This window comes from Grammomys surdaster, unplaced genomic scaffold (genome assembly GCF_004785775.1).
Source record: "Grammomys surdaster isolate TR1022 unplaced genomic scaffold, NIH_TR_1.0 126182, whole genome shotgun sequence".
NCBI lineage: Eukaryota > Metazoa > Chordata > Mammalia > Rodentia > Muridae > Grammomys > Grammomys surdaster.
Window position 1 is genome coordinate 1,828,785 of NW_021620988.1, and position 26,057 is coordinate 1,854,841.

Genomic DNA, 26,057 nt, shown 5'->3' on the forward strand with positions numbered 1-26,057 from the left:
GAGCTTATGAATTTAAAAAATGCTGCTCTGCTAAGCATTGATGCAGTAGATACTGCTGATAAAATTACCCATGGCCTGAGGTCAGTATTTCTATTTTGGTCAAGCTTCAAGAATGGCATATATAGCTTGATCATGCTATCCCTTTCTGTCCTGGGAATACTTTTATTCGTGCCTATGAGGTTAACCCTTGTCTTTAACAACATCAACATGTTGGCAACCAAAGTACATGGCTTGAACCTGAAAATTGACCCCCAGACAGTGTTACTAAATTAACAGTCTGGCAAGCCAAGGATGTGTTAGATTCTGCACAGAGCCTTACCAACCTAAGACAGAAGTACATTGCTTTTGAGAATGCATATTCCATGATGGGTAAGGAAGGCATTCTTGTCAGAACAACCTAAGACAGGCTGTCTGTTTATGAAATAAAAAAGGGGGAGAGGCAGAGAGCTTTTGGGGCTGCTTGGTAAGAATCTGACATGGGCCAAGGACAAGGAAATGGGCTGCTTGGCAGGACTATAACACTGGCCAAGGACAAGAAAGTGGGCTTCAGGCAGGAATCAGACATTAGACTAGAACAAAGAAGTAATTTCAGGCAGGAATCTAAATATTAGGCTAGAAAAAAGAAGTAATTTCAGACAGGAATCTGAATCTTAGGCTAGAACAAGGAAGTAGGCTTTGGACATGAAAATGACTTTGGGCTTAGACAGGGAAGTTAGTTCAGACATTTTGATCATCCTGATAAGCCCTTAGAAACAGTGATGAAAGAAGAGTGATCATGGAACTTTGTTTATTGCCTTGCTTGTTCTTTGACTATTTGTGGTTATTTTCTTGCTTGTTCCTTGCATCTATTTTATTGCTAGTTCCTCAAACTAGAACTGACCTTAATACTTGCAGGTAATTAAAATGGTATAAAAGCAAAAAGGAGGAAGGGGGATGGGATAGGATGGTTCTAGGGAGGAGAAATGGGAAAAGGGGATGGTATCTGAAATGTAAATAAATAAAATATCCAATAAAAAATGGAAGAAAACCAGTATTTTAAAAATTGTGAAATTGGGCCTATTGCCACTGGCTTATCTATAATTCTAGTTAGTAAGGAGGCTAAGACAGGAGAACCACCACTTGAGGTTAGCCTAATATACAGAATGGGTTTTAAACCAGCCTGGGTAAATTGGTAAGGTCTACTAAGAAAATAAAAAGGAAAAAAAAGATGGCTGAGGCTATTGCTCAGTGGTCAAATGGTTTTCAAGTATGTGCAAGGTTTCCCAGTCAGTGTCTCAAAATATAAACAAATAAATAAACAAATAAATAAACAGATAGACAGACAGACAGACAGACAGAATAAGCATTCTGATGTTGTAGAAACTAAGAAATGACAGTCACTACAAGAAATGACAATGTTCCTCAACTACATCATGAAACAAAACAATAAGAGAAGTAAATATAGTGTAGTTACTGCTCTCGGGTGCAATTCTAAGTGACTTGAGTGTAATACATCATTTGATACATCAACAATTACACCAAGCATTATGCCAGCTCCATTATTCCTGTACTATGGGTAAGAAATGGGGATATGTCGAGATTAAGGGACCTCCCCATGAGTACACACAGCCTGTGTATAACATAGTATGTCTTCTAATCCATGTTTCTGACTATATGATGTGGAAGTTCCTGAGGAAGAATCTATCATATTTTGTTAAATATAGTTATTTCCATCAGAGTGGAACTCTTTTATAAAATCTACATTATTTGGAAATAACTGTGCCTCCTAAGTCTCTCTGAACTACATATATTAAAAGAGATCTTGAAATTGCACATTAGCAATTGATATTTTATAATACTGGATTACATGTTCATGACATTTTGATTTTAGCCTCACCAAAATCCTATGTATGATCATGTATGATCACACAGTCATTAAGTGGCTGCCAATCGTTGACATAGCTAAAGGAGAGAAAAGTAGAATTTATGCTTAGGCCTAGCCTTGAAATGCATGACCTTAAACACATATCAATATTGACAACCTCTGAACATGTTCTATACACTTTTCTCCACCCAGGGTACAGAAAGTTGGGGCAGTTACTATTAATGTGGTAAGTAAGCTCTGACAGTAAGGCTTGGTCTCAAACCAATCTTTGATCTTTTAATGGTCTGGTGCTAATGAAAGCAAAGACTCACACTGCATGTAAGAAAGGATTTTCACAGTTTGTCTTACAGATAGCCCATTATTCATTTAAAAAGTTCCAAAATGGAGTTCCAAAAGTAGAATTCTGACTATCATAATTTGTTAATATTATGCTTTTCAGATACCTTAGGCACTCACAGTTCAAAACATGCTACCCTTAAGTCAGAAGGAGAAGGGCCTTCTTTAATTAAGGATGAGAAGTTGAGAACAAGAGGCAACTGCACAAGCCTGTCTTCCCAGGCATTTCTCCTCTCCATTAACTAGATGGCATGTGCCCATTTACTGTGTCACAGATTTACAACTTGCTGCTCTGTTCAGTTCACAGTTAAGTGTCCATTTATAATGTTATTGGGTCATGATTTCCTTATGAAGCTTCCATACCATAAACTATTTATTCTAAATTAGCGTATATGCTTTTCACCTGTTGCACAATTTAATTCTCTCAAAAGAAAAGGGTAAAACGCATATGTTCACATGCATATGAGAATATAAATAATCAAGACTTGTTTTCTAATTTCAACACTGCAGTTAAGCTTGTAAACATATCTCAGAGACAGAGAATGGCTCTTGCTCTTAACATCCATAGCTGTGCTGGAAACTGAATAAACTGTATGAATTATTCACAGAGTTTTTCCACTTGTCCTACACACAAAAACAAAAAGAACAATTTTGCTGCAATATATATATATATATATATATATATATATATATATATATATATATATCATAGGACCCTGCATCTACTACCACTATTATTTTGAATATCTATCACCAATTATGATTCATTATCACGTTTCAGCACATGTTAATAAGTATTATACTTTATAATTCTATAGTTTTATTTATTTGATGAATTCATAGTGTTAGAGTAATTTACAACTATCTACAGTGAATAAAGTATTTACTTCTTGCTACATAGCCTAACAAGGTTACTCTACCTACTAACTAAATTATCTCATCATATTTTATCAGAACTGGATCCATTAAACTTGTATGTTCAATTTTAAACTACTGCATTCTATATAACCTGAAATTTGGCAAGATATCATTGGTTCTAGGTCATATTTCTGTTTACAATGAACTTTAAAAACCAAACTATTTTACATATGTATATTATGAAAATTTAAATTCTATGTGGGAAGGCAACATTGCTGAACATGTTCAATGAGTTCTGCAAAGAACTAAGATCTGTACTGAAAATTATTTGTAAGACTTAAAAGAAACACAAATGATAGTTTATAGTAAAAAGAAATGAGAATCAAAATTAATGAAGAAAAATTTAATAAGACACAAAAAAATATTTTTAAGCGTGTTGACTAAAACTGGGCATAATGGTGGATGCCTATCTATAATCTTAACACAAAGAAAGCTGAGGCAGGAAGACAGCCTGGGGCACACATCAAGATCCTGTCTCAAACAGACAGAAGCAGGACAGCAAAGAGTTGACCTAGAAAATTGTATGACTTTAAATAAGTCATAAGGTCTTGACAAATGAATGAACATGTGACAATAATAAACACTAAATCTTAGCAATAAAGTCTATATAATTTCCTCTACCTTAAAGGAATGGCCTAACACAAAATTACCTCATGAAATTAAATAACTTACAAAAAGAACAGTGCAGGCAACTTCTCCATTTTCCTTAGTTTCTCAACAAGACATGGAAAAAAGTCCAGCATCCGCCCTGAGTAGTCATGGTTATCAGGACTCAGTTTCTTCAGCACCATCCTGGCCTGTGAGAGAGAAGGGCAATTATTTGTACTAAATTCTTCATAGTGAAAGGAATGGGCATTCTTACTCAAATACTTTCATAGCTGTCATCCTTTAAAATACAATCCTATAAGAATACGCCACAGGATCATGATAAGCACAATAAGGAGGCATACACACCACACACTTGATGATGAACTTCCAGTGTATTGTACGCACACATCTGCAATTGTATGAGACAGCATGAACACAGCAGAAAAGGGTGGTTTAGTCACTGGTGCTGTTTCCATGACAGCAGGAGAAAGGAGACATCTCCATGCTGCATAGGAAATAAGACTCAAACCTGACTAAGAGGTTTTGAGTGAGAAGATGAGTAAATGGGGGGGGGGTTGTGCAACTTAATTTAATTATATTATGTTTCCAAATGAAATAAAAACAAATCAAGGTACAAAGTTGGGGAGAGGAAAATCATATGAGAAAAATAAAATGCATACCAGTGGTTCTCAACCTGTGGGTCACGACCCCTTTGGAGTTGTGAATTAGATAGTCTACATGTCAGGTATTGATGTTACAATTCACAGCAGGAGCAAAGTTACAGTTATGAAGTAGCAACAAAATAATTTTATGGTTATGGGTCAGCACAAAGTAAGAAACTGTATTAAAGGGTTGCAAAATTCGGGAAGTTAGTCCTAAAAATAGAAATCAGGAATCACATTTTTCTCTTGACAAAATAAGACAGTAAATTTAATCAAAATAAATGTGTAAGCATGTAGTAAGATTTGAATACTTAAATAGTTCTTACAATTTAAAATAAATTTAAAACCTTGAAGAATAAAGCTCCAAGGGCTGTTGCAAACTGTGTCTCTAGATGTGACGACACTGAACACATGAATCACAGCTTTTGTGGATACCTGGGGAAAAAACTTGTAAGATCAAGCCCTACAGATTTCAGCCTGAATGAGGAAAGGTTTCCAAAGTCTCCCCCTCGGCTGAGGAGCTGCTGCCACAGGATGTCTGCCTTGGGAGAGAGAACGGCAGTGTTCTTCATGAACAGGCTGCCCAGTGGATAATTCCACACCCATGTACACACTGGCGGCACTGACTGGGATTTCACGAAGGAATAAACAGTAGGAAGGAAAAAACAGTAGAAGGGAGATGGGAGAAATCAGAGTGGGAGGATTCGGGAGTGGATCTGAAAACACATCACACATACGTACATGATATCCTCAAACAAAAATTTTTAAAAAAAAGCCTCCAAAACTAAAAAATGAAAAGTAAAAATTTGTTTCAGCTACTTGAATCACATCTCTATGCTGCTCCCCGACCACCCCTCTCCCCAAAATCATTACTTCCAGACATGAACTCTGTGTCCTCCCTCCCTTGTCTGTCATCAAATCCATGAGGAACTAGGAGCCTCTTGCCTATGTTTTAGGAGACATTGAGGAGGAGAATTTTAAAAGTCAATTTTCTTTCTTTTTTGTTCTAGCTCAGAATCACTAAACATCAAGCTAAGCTTTAAAATATAAGATAAAAATTGAAAACTGGAAAGGAAAGAAATGGTATTAATGATTGAACAATACAACGCAAGGAAACAATACAGAATGCTGTGTCCAAAGTGTGTGAAATTACCTCCTCCTCGTTCCCATTTTTAACCCAATTCGTGAATTCTTCCTTTAAACTCTCTTCATATTTTCTAGCATCCATCTTTTTAATGACTATTTTATTCTTAAATGGAGTGAAGTTCTCTGGACATAGGTTCTGGAAAAGGAAGACCGTACAAATAATGCAAGATAATCGAAAGATATTTCTCAATTACATTTTTCATTAGCAGTTTGATAGGCTCTTATGGCTGGAGATGTTTAGACTTCTCATTCTTCCTCATACCCTTTGGTATGTAAAACTATATCGGAACTCTCCAAAGGCAAGCAGACAGAGCAAGAGGCCTCTGAAGAAAGCAAACAGTGCTTAGGACACAGAACAATGAGAGAGGAGAAGAATCTGGGAGCCAGGAGCCCAGTGTGGGAAAGGAGACCCAGATACCACAGTGTCTAGAGAAAGGACATTTTCAGGCATTGATATAAAACACAATTTCTAGCTCATTAAAGTGAGTAGACAGTTCCTTTTGGGAAACGTCTGCTAGTCTTTTATTTTATTATTGGTTATTTTATTTATCTACATTTCAAATGTTGTCCCTCTTCGAAGACTCTCTTCTTTCCCCTATCTCATCCTCCATCCCCTTTGCCTCTAAGAGGGCAAATGCAAGTGGTGACAATGTTTCTGAACTGAAATGGTAGATTCTACCAAGACAGCAGGAAGTCCATGAAGATTCTTTACCTGGGCCTGGGGCCAACTCTTCCAGACCTGGCACATAGTGTCATACAGCTGGATGCTTTCTCGGGGTGAAAAGGCAAGATCAGAAGGAAATCCATACTTTTCAATCTATGAATGAAATAATATCAAATTTATTAATTACTTATTATTAATTATTAATAATAAATAATAACTTATTTTATCTATAGGATATAAACATTTATAAGAAATGGTTATTTGTACATTCAAAGGTGGAAAATCATGAAGTTTGCATTGTACATATTGTCTTCTTAAAAAAAAATTTTAAAAATTATGTGTATGTATGGGAGAGTCTATCCCCCAGATGCCAAAAGAGGGCCACAGATCCCCTGTCTGAGCTCTTGTGAACCAACCAGTTTGGGTGCTAGGAAATGAAGTCAGATTCTCTGTGGGGTCTTAACTGCAGAAACACCTCTCTGCCCCCATTTCCCAGTGTTAGCCTTGTGTTCTCTTTTGAATTATCACTTAAGAGTAGTTATTTTTTTTTCAGCCAAACTATAATGAACTAAAAACAAGTCCAAGAACCCCCATAAGTTCTATAACACAAATCCTGTTTAGGTCACAGGCTTGGGATTTCTTGAGACTCTGACTCTTTTAAACATGTTTAGTTTTCTCATTTCTAAAATTAAAATAACTAGTTCTGTCTGTGTCATTAATTTATTGTGCAAAATAAATTAGATAATAGGTATGAGTCTTAGCCAAAAGACTGGCATACCATTGGTGCATGATCCATCAATATGGTTTATCAATTAGTAAATTCATACTTCATAACATTCAAGAAATAATAATTCTGTGGTCCAAGATGGGATTCAGTCTAGTTGTTTCCCACTACAAACTGGCAAACTGCTAAAACCTGAACCACTCCAGGCAGAGAAGGAAGAGAAGCAACACTCAGTCACTGTACCATGGTATATGTCATTTTGCAAATGCAAGTGTCCCTACTGCCACAGGCCACATAATCAATCAATCCACACTGAGCAAGAGATGGCAGTTCTTTCAAGTATTTCCCGGGGCTGACAGCCCTCCAGACAGCAGCAGCTGTGCCTGGATGGCATGATCATTGATGGCAAAGGTCAAACAAGGCTGTGGCTTGCCAGAAACACGACATAATGGCTGAGGGGAATCCCTCACTGGTGATCCCTTGCTTCTGTTTGGTTAAGGCCAGATTGTTTGTACTCGCTCATCACTGCCATTTGGAATCATTTCTTTGATGTAGCCATAAAGAAAACGGCTACTTAGATGATTATTTTTTTTATGTTGCTAAAATTGGTCAAGTTTGTGGGCAGTCTTAAAACTGTTCAGCTCTTTCATTTAGTCTAAGTATACTAAACAATGTTTAAAATTTGGAAGTTCCACACATTTCTACTTTTCTTTAGGAAACGGCCTATATAAGCACATGCCATGCAAGCAGTTGTTAAAATTCATTAACAATACCCTAACCTAGCATTTACTCTGTATCCCTGCTACCAAGTTCCAAAAGTCTTTTTTTTAATAATTTATTTATTTTTTTCAAATCGTAATTCATTCACACAGGGGTTATAAACACAGAAAGGCAGGACATGGGGAAGGGGATGACACTGGAGCATGGGTCTTAAGACCCGTACAACAGCATGACCTTTTCAGAAGTCACGTAGGGTCAGAGCACACTGTAGCTACTCTACTGCTTTCCAGCTACTCCATTAATAGTGACCGAGAGGAGAGCGAAGGCACTTGGATCAAGCACAGAACCAGTACACTTGAGGCAGTTTAAAGATAACCTGCCTTGACCACTTTACACAAAGCAAGTAATTTTTTAAAGTACTATGCTATTTTTAAAGATATAGGATCACTGTCTGACATTCTGTAGATATCAGAAAGGGGGTGTGTCAGAGGAGAGGGATCAGGAAGGGAAAGGGAGAAAAGAAGAAAGACAAGAGGGAAACAAAAGGATTTCTTTATTAAAGAAAATCCCACACTCAGATTCATTTCATTGCTTTAGGAAGTCTTTGCAGCATTCAGTCAAACACTGTCGCATGGTGCTGACTCATTCATATAGACAGTAGACAAATCTTTCAGCTCTGCATGGAGTCAATCAATGGGTCAGATGATGGTTGGTCTGAACCACTTACTCAGTACTGCTGTAGTGAGTGAGCTGTCTACAACTCAATTCTATTACTTGTAAAATATGAACTGTAGTCGTGCCTCCATCACACAACCATTGTGATGTTTAAAAGAAAGGAAATGGGTGAAATATTTTAAAAACACAATTCTAATCAGCTATCCTCTAAAACTAGCCAGTAAACAATTGCATTCACGACAACAGTGTGCTAATAAAAGCATGTGAAACTCATCCTCAAGTGGTTATTTCTGAACACTCAAAGTCGCATGTGCAAAGGTTCAGGGTGATCGGACTTTTTCAGCACGTAAACATAAAGTGCTATGGAGAAGTTTACCTAACAGCTGAGGAAGTTACAGAAGGATTGTAAATAAAGCTTCACATCATAAGAGCTTCAAAAGACATGTCAAGGTCAAGAGAGTAGCATTTGGCATTTGGAACCAATGAGGTGTAACATAAAGGCCTCTAAGCAAAACATATTCAGAACATGCAGTGCAAGACCAGCTCCTGGAAGACTTTAGTTGTTGAGGGCTGTATATTTACCCTTTTTGAAGAAATCCAGTAAAGTCTTTTAAAGAATAGAGTTATAATTAAGGAGCCATAATAACATGTCAGAATGTTGAATATACTTCATTTTTCAGGTCTTAGAAGGAAGAGAAAGGAGTGGCTGTCATTTTGAGGACTGATGGGAGTTTAAATGAATCTTTCAAGGGAGTAGAAGGAGAAAGGAAGAGAGGTATATGCAGGTATATTTAAGGAATTATGCTCCTCTAACCACTCAGTAGCCCAGATGGCTTTGTTTCAAGGTCTCTGTTCTGCAGAGTCCCTACCAAAAAGTCATACCATGATGGCTATGGAGACTGAAAGCATGTGTTCTTGGCTTAAGATCATATGCATTTAGTCGTGTTCCCATGTATGAGCCACAGCCTCATAAAGATGCATGGAGAGGAGAGGTTAAAGCCTGTCCTACATACTTCATTAGTGGTGACAAAGTGAGCTAGTTAGGAGAGACATGCAGACATAAGTGCTTAACAAAGAGGAGGGGGATGGAAAATGGCAGAAATAATACCCCCAAATAATGCAATCATCAAGTTAAAATATTTAGTAGTTTTTAAGCTTTGATGATTCTAGTAACATAGCATCAAGAAATTAAGGAAACTAGAACATTGCTATTCCTTTGAAAATCCAAGCTGTTGTGTTTCCTCTGCATTCCAGCATCAGGCTGCACTCCAGCTACATTCCACACAATACCGTATTTTCGGTTATAAGACAGACAGAGATGTTACTTGGAATGGCTGCAGCAGAAGTTGTTACTTACGTGATCTGTGGTTAGTGAAGCGCACGGATGAAAATGATCAAAGCAAACATCGCCCTGTCTCACAGAACACAGATACTTCTCTAGATCATTGTATCGCTCTCCATAGAGCACTGCAAGGGGAAGAGCGAGATTTTCCAAATGGTCAGAGAAATGCAGTAAGTAGGTTAATTTGAAAGCAAGTAACTAAACCAAACAAAACCACTGTGGAAACCACCGTGGTTCAAGTATACAGAGCATACGCACCAAGTCTAACTTTGTATGACTGTCTGGCTCGCGCTGGGTCTTTGAGATAGCTGCCACGGGAGGCAGCACTTCCTTTGGAGACAGTTCTTTTCTCCATGGTACTGTCTACTTGCTTCCAGTACCGCTTTACTGACTGGAGCCACCTTAAAGGAAAACAGACATTATTTATGTTTCTAACCAGCAATGCCTCCAATGGTTCATGTTTTGAGTGCATGGTTCTCAGTCTTTGGTATTATGTTGAACTCTCTGGAGCCACTAAAATGTGGGAACTGCATAGCCTAGGGGACTAGCAAGGGGACTTTGTAGGTGACAATCAATATTAGCCATCACAAGTTTATTCGTGCCACTCTTTCTTACCTTACCGCTGCTTCCTGTCTGTTGCCATGTGAACAAGCTGCCACCTTAGGCTCCCACTTCCACGGAAGAACCCTCTCCTCCCTGCCGTCCCCACTATGATGAGTTGAAATCTTTCTAAAATCATACATCTAAATAAAGGTATAACTCTATGAAGGTATTTTTTGGTCACATCAACACAAAATTAACTCAAGTTATTTAAGCAGAAAATAGACATAAGTTACATGAAATTAAATAGTTAAATGTATTGTTATTTAATTAAATAATTAAAAAGAAAATTTTGTCTTAAAATTTTCACATAAGGGGATTGCTTCTAGAGTCACATAACCTGAGATAAAATTCTAGCTGCCTTACTAGTAACTCTGAATCCTGCATGAATCTTTAATATTTTTATGCCTTGCCTTCATGTTTTAAAATTATTATAATAGCAAAAGTGCCATTATCTAAGAATAACAATGGAAATACTAGTACATCAAATACAAATAGTGATGATAAATTACTATATGCAAACTACTTAGGAAGAAATGTGATACATGAGGGATGTTATGGGATACATTATTATCAGTAGTCAACATTCAAGCCATTCCAATGACCAGAAAGATGTGTGGCTCTCAACTAATGAAGCTTTGTTCTCTTCCTGAATATTTCCACAAAATTATGATCTTGGAATCTATGATTGACTTTATCGTTCTATTACCTTGATTTTTGTTAAAGGGGGAAGGAGACAAAGGAATATACAGCTATCATTTTACTTCTTAGAGCTATAACATGATACTTCCTATTCAACTGCAGATCAGGCCCAAGAGGGTCTGGATATTTCTTTGTGGAGAGTAGTTAAGATTTGTCAGAAAGAACTAAACAAACAGTAACTTGAAGATTCAGGGATTGCTATAAGTTAACCAGAAATTTCAGTGAGTCTAAAACACATAAAGGACGTCTGAAATTTAGACTTTCAAAATAGATCCAAAATGAAACCAAATCCATACTCAGTGAGATGCTGAGGGTTGCTGATGGTAGCTGAAAGGGCCAAAAAGGGACATCGGATCATGACAAGGAGATGCTCCCAGATTTCTGCTCCGATTTCTCCACCAAGACAATGGACCTATAGAAGAAAGGAATGTGCTCAATTGATGAGTTATTTTTAAGAATGGTAAATTAAAATAACATATAGAATCTTAAACTGGTCATAGGTATTTTCTATCACCTTTAATGGACCATGAAAGTTTAAAAAACTACTGAAAAAAACTCAGATGTAGGACATCTTGGCATGTAAATTTTCCATAATATTTTTAACTATTCACATATGACTCCTTTTATTTTGTTTTCACTACAACACAATGCAAGGCCTATGTATTCCTTGCCACATCCACTGCCAATCAACCCTCCATTGCATCTCAATGATTCGGTACTTTTGTGACCAGTGTCCTAACTGGACACCTATATTCTTGACATCACAGTTGAAACAATATGCTTCAAAGATAAGCTGTATCCAGCCAAGTCACTAGCCAATGGTTTCCCATTAATTGTAGAAAAAACTTAAGCATCTAATAGAATACATAATTCTTAGCACAGCTGGCCCATGACTGCCATTCCAGCTACATCCCAAGTCGCTTCTCCCCAATATTCCTGAGACCCATACACATCAGCCATTTCTCTATTCCTCAGCACACACTTACCAGCCCAGAGATTTCACAAGGCTGTGCCTCCTGTATAAAATATTCTCACTAGTAAAATTAAAAGCCAACAAAAATAACCACAACCTCTTAATCTGTGAAGCTCATCTCAGAGTCACTAGTGTTAAAAGATTTGCAGAGCATCCATTCCGAGAGGTCCCCTGCCTTTTGTCACTGTTGCAATTTTGATTGACACTCTTGACCTTCACTGTAAGCACTAATGTCAGTTTATAAGCATTGTGTTTTCTCTGCCTTTACTGATCTTTCTCATTTCATCTGTGTCTTCAAATCTGCATTATTCTAGCACTGACATTATGCCTGGCTCTTGGGAGGCATTCCTCAAAGAAGACTGAATTCATGGCCAAGTTAAGTAAGATGCAAGAAAAAAAATTGGACATGATCTTAAATAAGCAATTTAAATTTGACACCTTAAAGATATCAATTAGGCAGTTTTCCAGATATGCGTGTGTGTGTATCGCCCATCTGACTTTGTCTTGGTCAAATGGCATACCACTCTGCTAAATATTAACTTTAAGCTTTGCAATATTTAACAATTTTACCTGACTGTGGCAGAATAGATGTTAATCTTCAAAGCCTTTAGTGGTTTCCTTCATATAAAATGGGAACAACTGAGGTGTTCAATGTTATATCATTTCAGAGTTTGGAATCCAAGCTGAAACTAGGTGTTCTAGAGTCTCTTGTAATTTAAAGTTTTAAATTTTTATGTGTATGAGTGTTTTTCCTACATGTATGTATAGCCTTGTATTATTTAAGTAAGACTATCTAAAGCCCCCAATATACAAAATATACAGGTTAACTAAAAGTAAACATAACAAGTCACTATCAAGTAAATTTAAAAAAAAAAACAGCTTGTTTGGTATTTTCAAGTTTATAATATGGAGGAAAAGCCCGCGGATGTGGATCAATAGTGGACTTCTTCCAAGACCTGAACTTAACCTACAGGACTACAAATTGTTATTGTTATTATTATTATTATTATTATTATTATTATTTATTATTGTTATTATTGAAACAAAGATAAGCTAAATATGGGCTTATTGTTTCTTTTCAGTTAGAAATCTAGGAAGATAATTTTTCTGTGATGCCTTAAGTCTCCTTGCATAGGTATACTGAAAGATGTTGTCATCTACTTTGGGTTTTATCCCACTCTTTCTTCACGAGAAAACTGAACCATAGATGCTACTTCAATAGGACTCCCATGTTCTCTAAATCTCTAGATTTGACCAACATATTCTATTGGCTCCTGTTCAGAAGATGAGGGAACAAATTGAGATCAGTTTTCCATTGGCCCCTCCGAGGTTGCCTGAGGCAGGACTGTACCTCAGAAAAGGTTAACTCCTTGAAATGTAGTCCATTCAATCAGGCTCTCCTTTGGAACCTGAAGTAAATACTTCCTTATCTTGTCCCTTTAAGACTAGCTATCAGTCTCTCTGCCTGGATTTCCTCACATATGTCTTTTTTAAAACATGCTTTTAAAACCGTACTTTGAATAGGTCATTTGTTTTCCTTAGGGATTATGATGGACAAAATTGTTAGTATAATTGGCATCATTTGTAAAACGTTTCCTTTTACTGGACCCTGGGTCACAAAAGCAAGAAAGCCATCCCTACACTTCTCCAGCACTCAAGAGAACAGGCCTTGGTGGCATGGGTCTGAATGGGCCAGCCAAGAGGGTATGAGAGGAGAGGAAGGGCTATTTCTACCTCTTGCTGGCTACAGTACTGGATGGGTCAGCTGGTGTACAGCAGGAAAGCTGATGGTGTGTTGGAGGGGGAGAGTTGGCAGACTGACCAGCTCAGACACCTCTCAGGCCAAGATCCAGGGCTTTAAACTGGTCCATCCCAGCATCAGTAAACTACTTTAGTGAATAAGGAGTCCGGTCCTACAGATCTAAAACTACAGGATCTCCACAACACAGAACAACAACAGAATATCTAAGAGGAGCTCCAGTGAGTGTCCTGTATCGATAATGTAGCAGAAGCCAGAGGCCTCAAACCAGAACAACAACACATTGCAATGAACATTTGCAGGCTAAGAAGTGTGAACAAACAGGTATACTGTGGGACACACTGGGACACACTACAGCTTCCACGAGATGTTTTCTTTTTTTAGGGGAAGGTTGAAAGGGTGGAGAACAGGTACGAGGGGACAGGAGATAAATGGGATTGGGATACATGGTGTGAAACTTAAAAAGAACATTATAAGTTAAGAAAAAAAACCTTTCTTTTGGAAATTAAATTGGATTTCCTGTAAGGGGAAACTTGGGTCATGAGAGGTTAATTTCTTTCTCTCCACAAGAGAATCCCCAGTGAAGACCCATTCCTCACGCCAATCTACACTATTGAGTCACAACAGAAGAAACAAGCCCAAACAGTCATTCAGCTAGGGTAAATGTCTGGAAGAAAATTGGCTCCCAATTGGAACTTCATCGAAGGGGCAGATGTCTCAAAACTGAAAAGACCTCACACAGTATATAAACACTAGGAAGATAGTCTGAGAAGTGATATCAAACGTACCTCATCAAATATAACGTATCTGATCCTCTTCACCCAGTTTTGGCGATGAGGAGCTAGGAGCAGAATTTCAAAGCAGGCAGGCACAGTAATAAGCACCTGCAAGTAACAGTACCACGTGACACAATCCTTAGTATGTGGACAATTCTAAAGCTACATGAAGTAAAGCATATGAGTCCTGAATGTATCCTCTAATAACTAAAATTTGATGCGACTTCTAAGAATTAGATTTGTTATACTTGTGATATATTTATAAGTTTGAACCATGTGAAGCTTCTATTTTCATGGAACAAAACAGTAAAATATCAAATTTGAAGGGCATATTCTTATTCATGAGCATCCCCAACTGTGTCTAGTGCTAAATGGAACACCTATATTATGTCTTTCCTAAACTCATTGGGAACCATGAGAAACAGAGATGGAAAGTGTAGAGTACTGTGAACTGCTGTCTTCTGAACATGGCGTGGCTGTGCCACTCATGAACCCGCAGCCACTGTGATCATCTGTACAAGACCTACAGAACATCAAACCAATCAAAATTCCAGCAGGTATGAGAAACGGCTCACAAGGACTCATCCCAGTAGAGGAGTTTCTGGCAGCACAGGGCTGCTGGGAAAGAGACCGGGAGGAAGAGGGATTTGGGGGGAGAACAGAGAGGGAGACATGGAAAACAGAAGTGAGTGAACAGGACCATCATACATCTCAAGCATGTATGAAGGTATCAAAGAAGACATACAAATGTCTATGTGTTTCTAACAAGATGTAATAAGAGTCATTATTTTAACCATATTGATTCCTTTAAATCTAGCACTAACATAATTTGTGTTAGAAGATGTTTCTTTGAAAGACAATCCAGATAGCGCATCACCAAGCATACTACGTAATGCTCTAAAAGCATGTCTTATTTTTCCATTTTACCCTAATATCTGATCTGAAATTCATTAAGAAAGAAAACTATAACTTCACTCATACTAGGTTTGCTTGCTACAACATAACATTTTTTAACTAAAATAAGTGTCTAACAAGAGAAAGTAATTATGACTATAATTGCCGTCCACTAAGTTTGTGTAGCTTGTAAAGATCTTTGGGTCATTGTGAATCCCATTGTAAAGCAACACAATGAATGAGCTATCAACCAAAAATTTAAAATCAAAAGCATCTTTACAGAAAATGACCTTGATTTATCACATTCTTTAACAATGTAACAATTATATTTTCTCTGAAGCAGTTTTGTCCCTCACCAATTCAAGGAAATTATTTTCATGGGCCTTTTGAAGATGCTAGATTTCTAGTCAAAAAGGTAAAATATTATTGTATAATTTGATAACAAGTTTATTAAATAGTATATCAAACCTGAGAGCTGAGGGCTTCGTGACGATAGTCCCTGGTAAAAACACCACACAGAGATCCACCGGCTGGCATATTTTTGGTATAACGATATTGAACAGTTGCTGCCACTTGGTTAACAAGAGCCTGATTGACAGAGAAACAGATGATGTATTACTTACCTAACAAAGTGTAATTTTATTTGTAATCTGTAAAGCAAATTTTAATGGAATGATGGAGATGTCAAAAACTGTTCTGCTATGAATGCAGAAAATTTAACAATGCCTTTCCTCCAATCACTCCACACAAACAAGCTCTCCCTTTGAACAACTGAACTAAACTTCTGAACCTCTTTGATTAACAGCAACCCAAAGTAAGACAGAAACAGAATGCATTCATCAGGAAGTAAAAAGGCAAGCATATCCTTTACAGCAGAAAAATTAACATGCATAGCACAACAACCGGAGGATCACCAGTTATAATCTGAGTTGATCACAGAAGGAAGTTCAAATAGAGGTGTAACTCTTCTTTCAGAACCTCTCCCAGATGTCAGAAGTTTGAATACATACATGATTCCATACAGTCTCACTTAGGTCCAGCAGGTAGTCTGGTCAGTGGAATCTATAAACCTTCAACCATCTATTTCATCCTTTTTTAGCCCCACCCTTCGTAAACACCATATTGATGAAAATGCAAAATTTATATTATAACCATGAATATATTTAAAGGTAACATCTCAGCCATATTAATGTATCTTAACACACAACCTTCTTGTGCTGGCCTGTGGTCCACTTTCTAAATTGATGTTTGATGTGGGTGGGAGTGCAACTTGCTTCAGACAATGCCATTTCTGGACTAGTGGTCCTGGCTGCTATGACAAAGCAGGATGAGCAAGACATGAGGAAGATAGCCAGTATCCAGCAGTCTTCCATGGCCTTGCATCAATTCCTGTGTCCAGGTTCCTACCCGGTTTGAGCTCCTACCCTGATTCCCTCAGTGACAGACTGCTGTGTAAACATAAACTGAAATCATTCCTTTCCTCCCCTTCTTTTGGTTGGTCACAGTATTTTATCACTGCAATGGAAACATCCAGGAAGAAAGTCTCCAACTGAAAAATGAGGGTAGTAATGGTTACACAAAGATTTAATATTAGCATTGGACTGAACAACCTTAATAAGCTAAGGTAAAATATGAACCTATGTATATTTTTGTGGTTCAGAAAAAGCTATATTGTGTATTATACATGTTTCAATGAATCAATTAAAAAGACCAACTCCTCCATTATAACTCCAGTAGATCATGAAGAAATACCATAAACCAAAAGTCTATGCATATCAGTATTACCCAAATTACTAATTAGAAAAATATATATCTAAATACAAATGAATAGCACCTCTGAGTATAGCAGAAACTCACTGAATAGCAGCAGAAACACTGAAAAAGCTTTGAGATGCCATTTCATTCCAATTAGAATGACAAAATCAAGGAAACGAATGTTAACATTTGGGGAAATATATGGAAAGAGGAACTCTTAATCATTACTGGTGAAAATATAAACTAGTATGCCTATTATAGAAATCACTATTGAGATTTAAAAAAATTAAAAAAAAAAAAACCCGACCTCATGACATAGCTAAATCACTCCTGAGTATATACCAAAGGTCTTCAAGTCTTACTACAGAGATACTTGCACATCTGTGTTCATATTCCCACTGTTCTAATAGCTGGGAAATGGAAGCAGCCTCAACATCCATCAGCAAATTAATAGATAAAGAAAATATTGTACAAATATACAATTCTATTCAAATATAAAGAAAACTTGTTCACAGAAAAATAGATGGAGCTGGTAATTATTGTATTAAGCAAGATAATACAAACTCAGAAGGATAAATAGGACATATCTTCTCTCATACTTGGATCATAAATTTTATTTTTATGTATGTGTGTGTATATATATATGTGTGTGTGTGTGTGTGTGTGTGTGTGTGTGTGTATGTGTATGTGTGCATGCCTGTGTGTGTGTAGGTGTTCTGTGTGTATGTATACGTTTATATGTACTATGTGCATATGCATATGTATGTTTATGTGTACTGTGTGTATATGTATGTGTATGTGCATATGAATGTGCCTATGTATGTCTATATGTATGTATGTGTATATATGTGTGCATATATATATATATGTGTGTGTGTGTGTGTATACTATGTGTATATTTATGTATATGTGTATGGTGTATATATGTATGTATATATGTACTGTGTGTATATGTATGTGTAATGTATATATATATATACACATATGTAAGTGTATATTATGTATATGCATACATATGTGGGTATAGGTCCTTTAACAAGAAAAGAAATCATGAGAAGGGAAATGTACACAAAGAAAGGAAGGGACATAAGGTAACAGAATAGATGTGATAGGAAAGTGGGCTGGAGGCTACAAGACTGCAAAGGGGAGCAGGCGACAGGGACTATGTCATAAGTGAGGGGAGCGGTGACAGGGAGTCAGAACCTCAAAATACTATGTATGAAAATGCCTCGATGAAGTCCATTCCTTATGTTACTTTTTAACTAGTGAAAATAAGTAAAGGGAACTGGATCTATCACATAACCACTCCCAGTATTTCTGAGTAAGTTCTATCATGAAGAAAAACACTACATCCACCGGATCCCTACCTTTGTTGGTGCAACATACACAACCACGCCCTCATCGCTCTCCTTCAGCACCTTCTCCATGCAGTAGTATGAAGCATAAGTTTTCCCAGATGATGTTGGGGCAACAATCACTGCAGACTCATAGTTATCCACCACATCCAGGAGCTCTCGCTGCAAGGGTCAGAGCATGATTTGTGTCAATCAAACAAGCCATGTTACCAAGAGAGACAGGTCCCTCTTTTTCCATTGTGATTTTTCTGAACCTTAATAAGAGAGAGCTGCACACACACAGAAAATTTAAAAGGAAAATATATGGTGGACGACTCAAATGGTGTGATTTGTTTGTTTTCTGAGTAGCTAAGAAATGGTTTTATGTGCAAAAAGGAAGTATAAAGATTAAAATTAACTTCACAGAGAAAGGGGACTATTCAGGAAAAAACCATTGAGGAGGGCAGGGAATCACATGTGTGTATGGATGAAAATATGGCCAAAGTACACAACATACATAAAGGAAAAGACCCCCCTGAAGCCTGTTCATTGGTACAATGAACATATAATAATAAAAAAGAGAAATCACACAAAATAGTGTCAGAATAAGAATGTTATTAGGAAGGTTGTTTTTAATAGTTAGGAGGACAGAGTGTTTTGGAGAAATAGAGTTGTTGGAAACTGACAACCCCTATTTTTAGAACAGTAAGAAAATGATTGAAGGGCAGAAATAGCAACAATTCTTCATTTTGCTTCTTACCCTCTATACGGGACTATATGGGACATTATCTTTGCATCCTATGATTTTATTCATCAAGATGATGACTGTCAAAAGAAAACCCTATGTGAAGTACAGGAGATAATCCCAACCTGCCAACCCCAAGCCACAAGCCACACTTCAGTGTGAAAGGAAAATGAAAGAATTTGAGGGTGCATGAAAAGAAGGTGAGAATTTGACTACCCTGTGTTGAAACCCCAGAAGTGGAAGGTAAATAAACCTCTTTACATTGTTCATTACATTAATAAAAAGTGGCTTACCTAAGTCAGACTGAACCTACAAAATTTCATTTGTATAAGTAATTAATGCTCTTGTTCAATGTGTGCAGAAGTGGTTACTTCCAAATTTTTTAGCCATAATATTAATCATTCAGATAGATAGATAGATAGATAGATAGATAGATAGGTAGATAGACAGATAGATAGATGAATATATATTACAGAAAAATATCTAGAATGATAACAGGTATAGTCTGTAAATATATAAACAGTTTCTCACTGTTTGAACTACCTAAACTTCTTTGTGAACATTTACATTGTTTACATATGAAATTGAAATGACAGAAAGAAAGCCTAGAGCCTGGTACAAAATGATAATAGCGGCAAAGCACAGACATCTCTAGATTTTGAATCTTTGTATATGGATTAATCCAATACCTCACCAAGAAAATCGTCTACATAATAAGTGAATTCTTAATGTCTTTAAATGGAAAAAATTAGTCTGAGAAAGACCTTATAACAACAAAGTATTTTAAGAGAAATAATTTTGAAATGAAATAATTCATATTATACAGTTCATGATAAGGACAAATATGAACACACTAACACACACAAAGAGAGACAATTGCAACAATAAGAAACTCCTGGACTCATACATGATTACAAAATATAATAATTATTTTTATTCATATTTTTACCTGCCACGTGTCAGGAATAAAATCTTGAACCCTGGGGTCTGGGTCTTTTCTTTCTTCTCGTATCAAATAGGGACCCATATATTGTAGTTGGAACCGAGCCGGCCCAATTCCAACTGAATATTTATTCTTTTTCTTCGTTTTTATGTCATCTGTTGCATCCTATATTGTTTTAAAAGATCATTTTGAAGGCAATTTAAATAGTTGAAATGTTTATGACTGAATTCTTCTATATGAAAATCATTTTTTAATCATCCTTTAAACATCATGGAGACCTTACCACTTTTCTGAAGTACAAATAAAGCAGTAGATTTCAAGATTTTCAGATGTGTATTCTAATATTTGTGGCTACAACTGACATATTTAAAATAAGTAAACAGCCATTATAGATTTGAGTTGTTTTGCTAAAATTAAGTAAAGGGTTAATTTTTAAAGTCTGCATAAATCATCTGACATTTAGTGTGATAGTCAAGTTGTATAAAATATTTCCAACACCTGATTAATTCAACTCTTGGCAGTTGGATTAATTAAGACGCTATTTTATATTACAAATAAACCTAAAAGAGATGACTGTATTTGAAGGATGCTTTGTGCCATGTCTGTCATGGCCTTGGTAGAGGTGGAATGACACAGTTCCTGCCCCTGGACCAGGACGAACAGTAAGAATGCAATATGAATTATATGAGGGGCTTCACAGAGCTAAAAGAACAGAGGCAGCTGCACTATGAATCAGCTGTCAGAAAGATACTAAGGATGGAGAGAAAGAGATTTAAGGAGTGGCAATCCCAAGGCAAGATCCCACCCAGCTAAGTTTTTTTGTTTATGCTACAAAGGCAGACAGATTCCTGAGTTCAGATGAGCCTGGAACAGAGGGAATTTAGGTCCAGGTCCAGGTGTAGAAGAAAAGGTAATATCAGAGCGGGGTCCCTCCCACTCAGCTATTTTTCTCTGTGCTTGTGCTTGTGCTTGTGCTTGTGCTTGCTGAATCTTCCTAAGAATCAAGAGGCTAAGATCATGGAATGCTGATTCATAGGATGGTCAAAAGGGTACCTAGAGTAAAAGACTGAGCTGATATGTAAATGAAAGACGGGACTTTTGGTCTGCATGAGATGAGCTAGCAGAAAGCAATAGAAGCTCTTTTTAGAGTTTTTCTCTAGCGACAGCTGAGCTATCTGAAGATCTCTAGAAAGCAAACACAGCTCTTCAAGAATTTATCCTAACTGGGTTTCTGATTTTAGTAGGAAAATCCATGGAGAACATATACAGCTCTTTTAGAATTTTCCATAGCTCTATTCGAATTTTTTCTAATGGGATTTCTAACCTTAGTCGAAAATCCCAAGAATTACTTAGAGATCAAACACAGCTCTTTCAGAACGTTTTCAAGAAGCTATCTGCAAGCTGTTTGCAGAGAAAGCTGTCTGAAGAGTAAATGCAGCTCTTTTAGAATTTTTTCTGGCTTTGGTCAGAAAACCCATGAGTTATCCAGAGAGCTTTTTAGAATTTTTACTAGTAGAAAGCTAGCTATCTCAAGCAGAAAGTTTTTTAGAATATCAAGAAAAAGCTATCTAGAGCAGAGCAGAACAGAGTAGTCAGAAAAGCTGTCTCGAGCACACTACAGAGCCAAGAGTATCTACAGAGTCTAAGGAGCCATCTCCAGAAGAACACAGGCTGCCCGCTTGGACCCACAATTTGACTTAGACTAGAGTCTTTTGTTTTCTCCACCCCAGACACCCCTTCTCTCAGAATGCCTCCCCAAGACAAAGCTGGCCCTTGGCAGCTTTGTATATAGCAAATAACAGTTCAGCAAAAATGAAGCTATCACAAAATATTACCTGAGATGGATATAAAGAATCTGCAAGCTCAGAAAACCCTAAATACTTAAGACATCTGGCAATGAGTTTCTGATCTGCTTCTCGCAGAAGTTCAGAGTGTTTGTCCAACAAGGAGTGAATTCTCTTCATCATATGGACAGCTATGCCTAAGTCTTTTGTGATTTTACCTGGGTGCAAAATATAAATAATAAAACTGTTATAAAAGCCATCAAAATAACAAATGTTAATTAACAGAGCTCAACCATCTAGCTTAGCATTCTTCTACACTTAATGACACTCACTCTTACTCACCGTTAATAGATATTTTAGAATAGAAAGGACGAGATAAAAAATTAAAATATGATTAAAATGTGACATCTGTAGAACTTTATATATCTTTTCTGTCTCATAGTGCCATCTCTCCTCTGTTCAAGAAAACTAGTAGCATGATTTTTAAATATAAGATTATAATCTTAGCAACATTCATTTAGCCCTACTCTAATCCACCAGCCATCCCAGATATAAGCCCTGAATCCCTCCACTCAGTGCGATCCATCTCTTCCAGCTATCATATCCAGACTTTGAAAGCCTGGCACTTCTCTAGCATTGTATACACTGTTTATTTCTCCCCTCTGCTAACATTTTCATTATCGCCACATCTGTCCTGGTTCTGCTTTTCTTTTACTGTACACTGTCACCTACTTAACAAGTATTACCAATCCAATACTGAAAACTTTTATACAAGAGTCTACTAAGGGAATGTAATAGAGGTTGTACCCTCCAGGAGCATCTGGTTCACTTACAGACTATATGATATGTGATTGGCTCACACCGACTGTCAGAAACAACAGGTGTTGGGAGTCAGATTCCCGAGGAAGCACTTATGGAAATATATTTCATGAACTGGATGTGGAGGATAAATAAAATTTGGTTGTATGAAAAATAAGGACAAGGTTGTATGAAAAATAAGGACAAGGCCAGTTACTACTCTTAGGTTCTCTATCCACCACGTAGTTCCAAAGATTCCTTATTTATGTCTCTGTGCTATTGCTAATTCTACATACCTTGGGGAAAGTACATTTGTTGGTACCCCTTGTGGTTAAACTGTCCTATGACTAAGTTCTGACTAATGGTGTCTGAGTAAGAGATTTTGGGGGTGAGGAAAGCACACTTAAGGAGAGCTAGGGAGCTAGAAAGACTGCTCCATGGTAAGAGCAACGGTCTCTCTTACAGAGACGGATTCCAACAACAATGTCAGAAGCCTGGAACTCCAGCTTCAGGGAATCTTCTTATACATCTGTGAACAATACACATGCACACACACACACATAGATAAATAAAAAATTCAGTGTGCATTTGGAGAGTAAGCAGGAGCTATGCAAATGACTTATAAAAGTTCACAACTCTGGGCACAGGAATAAGAACACTGGATTTCTGACATCTCCTGGAAGCATTTTGTTCCTTAACAGCCTGCCTCTGCTTCTACCAATAGCCATGGTCCTGCTCAATTTCTTGTTACTGGACAGAAGAATCTAGAAATTCCAAAAGGAACTTTGCTTTAAATTTACAGCACCTACAGGTGATCTCTAATGAAATAGCGCATTATATTCTTTAACCTACCCTAAATTCTGATCTCTGTTGGCGTCATCTAACTACAAATCCTGGCTCAGTGTCTTAGTTGGAGAGAAAGATAAATATATGTTAAGGTAAAGCATACAACTCTAATCAGTTTACACATCTCTATCTACTCAGTTCAACTTTATCGTCTTTCTGTGTTTTTTCCTGTTTCCATCCATAGAAATTGTAAAGGAGAGTCCATGGAATCCTCATTGACCTTGGAAGAAGTCTGTATAGTAGGAGTAATCAGTGTTGACGTCTGCATGGTTGGTGTTGACAGTAAATCTTACAAGATCTAGAATCACCTGGAAGATGGGCCTCTGAAAAATGCTTGTAAGAGATTATCTTTATTGGACTAATTGACCCAGGAAATCCCGTTTTAACTGTGGGTGGAACCATGCCCTCTGCAGGAATCTTGAGCTATACAAAATTGGAACTGAAGTAAGTATGCATTTACCCATCCCTTTCTGCCTTCCTATTGTGAATATGATGTGGCCAGTGATTCGAATTCTTGCTACTTTGACATATGCCACTTCATGATGAACCCTATACCTTTGAGCTGGTAGATAACATCTTTCTCCATTAGGTTGCTTTTATCAAAATATTTTATCACAGCAACCAAGGGGAAACTAAGTTAGTAGGCAAACATACACACCAACTTATCCAGAAAGAAACTGTTTATACTTCAGAACTCAAAAGTGAGTGATGGGATCTTCCCTCTGTGCCTGAATGATTTGGTCTGTTAACAATGTTCTCTACCCAGTCAGCACTTTGTTTAAACCTATTGTTAATTGTGCTTAGGAATGTTCTGTGTCTTTGCTGCTGGCCACCTCACTGAGATTTCATTGTTCACTGATTGCAAATACAGGCAATAATCCTTTGTAAGTCTTACTACACAGATTTCTCATTAAACGGGTGACAAAACACCATCATTGCAGCTCTATGACCTCTCTAGTTCAAGGCAAGCCAATAGTTATACACCACATACCTTCAGCTTGGCAATGTTCCTTCCAGGCTTTCAAGCAAGCCTGTAACCCAACTCTTTCAACCTGAGCTTTTACTGAGCTACTTTTACATGATTTCAAGAACTCTTCCAGTTTCTTCATTCCAGAGTTTAAATTCTTTCTCATCTCCCCCTCGATAGAAACTGACAGGGCATTCCATCTTTGCTCTTCTTTTTGTTCTTCCTCAGCAATTAACCTCTTCTTATTCTCTCTTATAATTATTTCAGCCTTGGTCTCCTGCCCAAATGGAAAGAAACACATCTCATGATGAGATATTACTATTCCAGACAGACATTTCTTGAATGAAATGATATTTTAGTTCACTGATGATTTTGACTTCACCTTATACTTGAATAATCATAAAAGCATGTTTTTTTTAATTAAGATGCTATTGATTGAAAACTTAACAGTTCAACTCAGTGAATATAAAGACTTGCTATAGATAATTTCTTAAATGTCTAGGTAGTGTTAAAGATAAAAGAGTAAATGTAATAAAATCAAAAAGACTTTGCAAAGATTCCTTCATGTCTCTATGCAGTGATACTTGCTACCTCTCTAGGATTTTCTGGGCCTTTCTGCTGCCTTTCTTACCAAGTCATCTTCCTACTCCCTACGTGATTATGATATTTCTATTGTGATCCCTTTCTGAACCGATATATCATTCCTCTGCCATGGATTTATCAAACTTCTCAAGGTTTACTATATCTGTACATACATGCATAATTCTTCCTCTCTAGACTGAGATCCTTGAGATAAAAGTGAACCAAAGTTCTCTGGATTGCCTAAGCCAAAGGCATTTAGTCCTTAATGTTTAATGAGTAAATTAGAGAAGAGGACTGAAAGGAAGGGAACTTACACACACATATGTATGTATACATCTATGTATACATATATATATATATATATATATATATATATATATATATATGTGTGTGTGTACAATATATATATATATATATATATATATATATATATATATATATATAATTTGACTTACCTAAATAAATGTTTTCAACTGATTTAAAAACAGTATAGACCCACTTTTATTGTGGACTTACCAACCGGTTTTATTTCACTTTACATGGACAAAATTAGGGACCAGTGACATGGCTCAGCAAATAAAGGTGATTGTCTTGCAAGCCTGATGATGGAGTGCAATCCCCAGAATCTATTTAAATGTCCAAGGAGAGGACTCCACAAACCTTTCTTCTGACCTCCGTTTACATATTCTGGCACTCCCTGTTGACTTGCACATACACACCATAGCATCTCCTCCACTGCCCTTCACATACACATCACAGCATCTACCCATTGCCCTCTACATACGCACCATAGCATTTTCCCATTGTCCTCCACATACACAGCACAGCAACTCCCCCATTGATATCCACATAAGCACCATAGCATCTCCCTCATTGCCCTCTACATACACAGCATAGCATCTACACATTGACTTCCACATACACACCACAGCATCTCCCTATTGCCCTCCACATACACAC

The 26,057-nt window shown here is 37.1% G+C and overlaps 1 protein-coding gene across 8 annotated transcripts in view; it reads right to left on the minus strand.

The window, feature by feature from the left end:
* The window catches only part of LOC114612741 (probable ATP-dependent RNA helicase DDX60), a 146,498-nt gene that overhangs the window by 62,202 nt on the left and 58,239 nt on the right, over positions 1 to 26,057 (minus strand). For 7 of the 8 annotated variants that reach the window (XM_028757764.1, XM_028757765.1, XM_028757763.1 and 4 more), the window contains 12 exons: positions 24,540 to 24,792; positions 21,956 to 22,122; positions 20,127 to 20,285; positions 18,466 to 18,615; positions 15,812 to 15,931; positions 14,462 to 14,557; positions 11,238 to 11,353; positions 9,898 to 10,040; positions 9,655 to 9,764; positions 6,227 to 6,331; positions 5,522 to 5,650; positions 3,791 to 3,915 (listed from right to left, as the gene is read on the minus strand). In XM_028757764.1, coding sequence (XP_028613597.1) covers positions 3,791 to 3,915; positions 5,522 to 5,650; positions 6,227 to 6,331; positions 9,655 to 9,764; positions 9,898 to 10,040; positions 11,238 to 11,353; positions 14,462 to 14,557; positions 15,812 to 15,931; positions 18,466 to 18,615; positions 20,127 to 20,285; positions 21,956 to 22,122; positions 24,540 to 24,792 — 1,673 coding nt within the window. The remainder of the gene's footprint in view (positions 1 to 3,790; positions 3,916 to 5,521; positions 5,651 to 6,226; positions 6,332 to 9,654; positions 9,765 to 9,897; positions 10,041 to 11,237; positions 11,354 to 14,461; positions 14,558 to 15,811; positions 15,932 to 18,465; positions 18,616 to 20,126; positions 20,286 to 21,955; positions 22,123 to 24,539; positions 24,793 to 26,057) is intronic. The other variant, XM_028757766.1, reaches the window with a different exon arrangement.